General features: G+C 44.9%; 1 protein-coding gene across 1 annotated transcript in view; it reads right to left on the bottom strand.

Annotated features, from left to right (window-relative positions):
• The window catches only part of hk1 (hexokinase 1), a 47,646-nt gene that overhangs the window by 8,676 nt on the left and 34,509 nt on the right, over window positions 1-4,461 (bottom strand). Inside the window, 6 exon segments of the mRNA XM_070448614.1 lie at window positions 1,415-1,719; window positions 2,016-2,249; window positions 2,415-2,570; window positions 2,726-2,909; window positions 4,359-4,385; window positions 4,388-4,458. Of these exon segments, the coding sequence (XP_070304715.1) occupies window positions 1,415-1,719; window positions 2,016-2,249; window positions 2,415-2,570; window positions 2,726-2,909; window positions 4,359-4,385; window positions 4,388-4,458 (977 nt within the window).

Raw genomic sequence — 4,461 nt, 5'->3', positions numbered from 1 at the left:
CGATCCCTTCCGAGCTCAACAACTACAGACCAGTACCCTTCTTCTTTCTCTGCCAAACTCCTTAACGTGCCGTCCTGGCCAGACGTCTCCTGCTATCTCCTCCAGAATGACCTTCTTGATCCAAATAGTCAGTTCAAAGACCAGTCACTTCAACTGGAACTGCTCTTCTCTGTGTCACGGAGGGCTCCGCACTGCTAAAGCTAACTCTCTCTCCTCTGCTCTCATCCTTCTAGAACCTATCGGCTGCCTTTATACTAGTGAACCATCGATTTCCTCCTCTCCACCCTCTCCGAGCGTGGCATCTCCGGCGCGGCACGCTTGGATTTGCGTCCAACCTGACAGGTCCTCCTACCAGGTGGCGTGCGAGAATCTGTCTCCCACCACGTGCTCTCACCACTGTGTCCCCCAGGGCTCTGTTCTAGGCCCTCCTATTCTCGCTATACACCAAGTCACTTGGCTCTGTCATCTCCTCACATGACCTCTTCCTATCATTGCTATTGCAGACGACACACAATTAATCTTCTCCTTCCCCCTCTGAAACCAGTGGCGAATCGCATCTCTGCATGTCTGCGCAGACATATCACGTATGGATGACGGATCCACCACCTCAAGCTGACTCGGCAAGACGGAGCTTGCTCTTCCTTCCCGGGAAGGACTGCCCGTTCCATGATCTCGCCATCACGTTGAACAACTCCATTTGTGTCCTCCTCCCCAGACAGCTAAACCTTGCGTATCCTGGACAACACCCTGTCGTTCTCAACTCACATCAAGGCGGTGACCCGTTCCTGTATTACTTAGCTCTACCACATTCGCGAGTACGACCCTGCCTCACACAGGAAGCGGCGCAGGATCCTAATCCAGGCACTTGTCATCTCCCGTCTGGATTATTGCAACTCGTGTTTGGCTGGGCTCCTGCCTGTGCCATTACCCTACAACAGGTAATCTGACCTTTGACCTATTTATAGGCCTATACTACAGTAAAGCAGTGATTGGTTAGTGATCAGTTAAGCTATTAGTGTTTGCACATGTGAGGAGTGTGTGTGTGACCTAGTGAATAAGTGTAGCATTTTGATTGMTTGTGTTTGGAAAAGGAAAGCAAGTCACTTCCTGTTAGATTTTTGTGTTTTAGGTAGAGAATTGTGTGTAGTGTTTTGAAAAAAGTGTTTTATGCAATTGACAACTGAGTAAAAGGCTGAGAAATAGCTTATGGTTTTGGATATTTGGTGTGTAGTTTTGCACTTTGAGTGAGAGGTTTCAAAAATCGTGTGACATGAAAAGATTTTCTGTGTAAGCAGTTGGAAAAAACTGTAATGGAATTAATCTAAATGTTTTGTCACAGAGCTAAACCACTCTGGTCAACTGGTAGATTCACAGTCTGGCAAACTAGTTTAAATCCAAGTTGAACTTCTCTCACCTGATCCATCTGGTGTGCTGAGTACATATGTGGGCCACATCTTGACGGTGGCGCTGTTATGGGTCTTTTTCCCAAGGCCGTTCTGGATCTCCGTCCTCATCCTCTTCTTCACCTCCAGCAGCTGGTCACTGGTCAGTCTGAACTCAGCCAGGGTCTCTGTGATCTGACAACGCTGGTCAGCCAGCCGGTAGGCCACGGCGGTCACCATGGCAGCGCCCTTGGAGCTCCCGCTCTCTGAGAGCAGGAAGCGGACATCTGACTCAGGAACTAGGCGGCGGACTGTTTTGTGGAGACGCCGGGCATATCTGAGGAGATGGGGAGGGTGATTCTCAGTCAGACAAAAATCCTGACCTTGGATTCTCACGTGTAACTCAACCTTTTCTCAACACAACTCAGGCTCTTGGCCCTAGTACCTAAAATATAACTTTGACATCTGTATTCTGTATCAATGTCTCTTTTTCAAAGTCCATTGTGGTATTCCTTAAGCCATTTCACAYAATTGCATAGCTTCAACGCAAGATACACAATTAAGATGCACAATAAGAGCTGGGTACAGTCTACCTTGTACCCAGGGGGCCCTCTACTGGTATAGGCTACTCACTGCGGGTGCATCTTYTAGAGAGAGCCGTCGATGCCCACAGTTGTGCGTAGGCGAGGGTTCCCTTTGTTGTCCTTTAGCCTGGAGAGYATGCCGCCCAGAGTGGCAGCGATGAGGTTGGCTGATCTGTGGGAGACTATGGTGCATACGTGCTGCACAGCAATGCAGTCATCTGCGGATGGTTCCACGCCCAGGCGACCTAGGATATCCTTGGCTTTAGTGAGGCCTTCTTTACTCCTGGACAGTGACAGGTTCGGAGAAGAGATGAGCTCAGTGGTGGCAAATAACATTACAAAGGTGTACTGTAATGGTGTGCAGTCTCAAAGCAGTGCTCAGTTTGCAAATGGCTACATGACACAAGTCATCTAGACCCTAAAGAAAATAAAACTGATTGACACCTACTTTTCAATGGAAGAAACGTGTTTGGTTTCAAATTTCTCTTTGGTAAGAAGTTCAGGCGTTATCCGACCCTCAAACAAAAATCCCTCTTTGGCCATCTTGACCAGGATGAGTCGCACAAGTTCGCCCATGTACATCCCACTGACCATCTTCTCAAACCTGGAGAGAAAAAGATACAATATGTTGCTAAACTGAGGGAAAAGGTGACATAAAAGATGGCTACTACTATCTATCAATGCACTTAACTGATTATTGCATGTCTTAAAGAAATTTGGGAAGGTCTGATTTATAGTGTATTAATATGTGGGACATACAGCTGTTTCCCTGGGTTTAGAGAGCCCCTGTCAATTTCTCTGTCGAACTCTGTGCGAATGTCCTCCAGCATTCCATCGTCCCCAAAGCCTCCCCACTCTGTGTTGATACACATTCTGCCCTCGTCTCCCTCCACCAGGTCAATGTGCCTTAGCTCCTCCATGTAACAAGCATTAGTACCTGTGCCTAAGGAGACACCAACAAACAACACGGGAGTAATGCAAAAGTAAAAGTGTACCCAATGAGCTTCAGCTCGGCTTGAACAAAAATAGGGTAAAAGGGTGATCAGCAAGGGCACATTGAAACCAAACACAGCACTATCTGTTTTGACAAAAGGATTGAACATTTTGGAATAAATATAATTAAACACCCACACCGGTAGAAATCCACTTTTTCAAATTTATCGACTGTCATTGATGAGTTGTTTCTTGGTTAGGACTTATTTATATCTTTATTTGGTCGAATTTTGATAGCTTACCTATGCAGTAAAAAAATGGTGGGAAAAAAAAGTTGTGTCTTTTTGATCGTCGTTAGCTAATAGAAATACATATTGTGTCTTCCCTGTAAAACATTTTAAAAAATCAGAAATGATGGCTGGATTCACAAAGATGTGTATCTTTCATCTGGTGTCTTGGACTTGTGTTCATGATATTTTAGATGCGTAGTATTTACTTGTGGCGCTATGCTTGGCTATGCTTAGTCAGCTTTTTTACTGATGAGGGTGCTCCCGGATCCGGGATTGTGACCAAGTAAAAGTTAATCAGAAACAGCTGCAAAGTTATTCCTCTTCGTGACTGACATGAGCCAAACAGTCTTGTGTCCACTTGGTCACCTGAGCCATGGAGAAAAAATGTAAGGGTGCATGTAATTTGTTAGTTACATGAAATTTGTTAGTTACATGTAATTTGCAGCGTGCATGATTTGAGCAAAGTCATTAGCCTATAATTTCACTTCCCATGTGAGAAACCATGAGCAAGGGCTGTCTTGGCTTTGCTGTACCGCAGCCAAAGCCTGTCAGCAGCCTACCTACGAAAAGTTGCACCATGTCCATTACAATGAAGAAAAACGCATATCAGCTATTTTTCTATAGTTATGGATATTATCGAGCTTTCATCTTATTTGTCAAACTATTTCTATGGTGGTTATTCGCGGCCGCAATTATGGAAGATGTCAAAACTTTGGCAATAACAATAGATGGCAAAGTCAAAGATAGACCAGTGGTTTCATCTGTGACGAAGTTTTCCCAAATCAATGCTTATGACAAATCCAGCTCCAGAACAAGCCATCGATCGAGCTGGCTAATCTTTTGAATACAGTGTAGTTAAAAAAAAACAGCAACAACAGACAACATTAGCCTGCTAGATATGGTTAGCAAGCTAGCTAGCTAGCTAGATAAGGTTAGCATGCTAGGTGCCCTATTTGTTGATGTTTAACTCCAGTGGAAATTCCTACACCCAATTCATAAATATGTATAAGTAGCCTTTTCATTCTTCAGAGGTGGAAGCTAAACGTGTTTTCTAAACGTGTTTTCTCTCTAAGACAGGAAATTACATTGAAATAATGGCACCAACTTCTTTTGTGGGGGGGGGGGGGGGGTCCTTTAATGGTCTGGTGGGAGGTAAATGGATGTTATACCTATGATGATACCAACTTCACAACGCTGTCATCAAAGCCACAGGTCATCATGGTTCCAACTGTGTCATTGACCACTGCCATGATGTCTGCGTCATAGGTCCTG

The sequence above is a fragment of the Salvelinus sp. IW2-2015 genome, linkage group LG18 (genome assembly GCF_002910315.2).
Source record: "Salvelinus sp. IW2-2015 linkage group LG18, ASM291031v2, whole genome shotgun sequence".
NCBI lineage: Eukaryota > Metazoa > Chordata > Actinopteri > Salmoniformes > Salmonidae > Salvelinus > Salvelinus sp. IW2-2015.
This window is presented reverse-complemented; position numbering and strand designations above follow the sequence as displayed.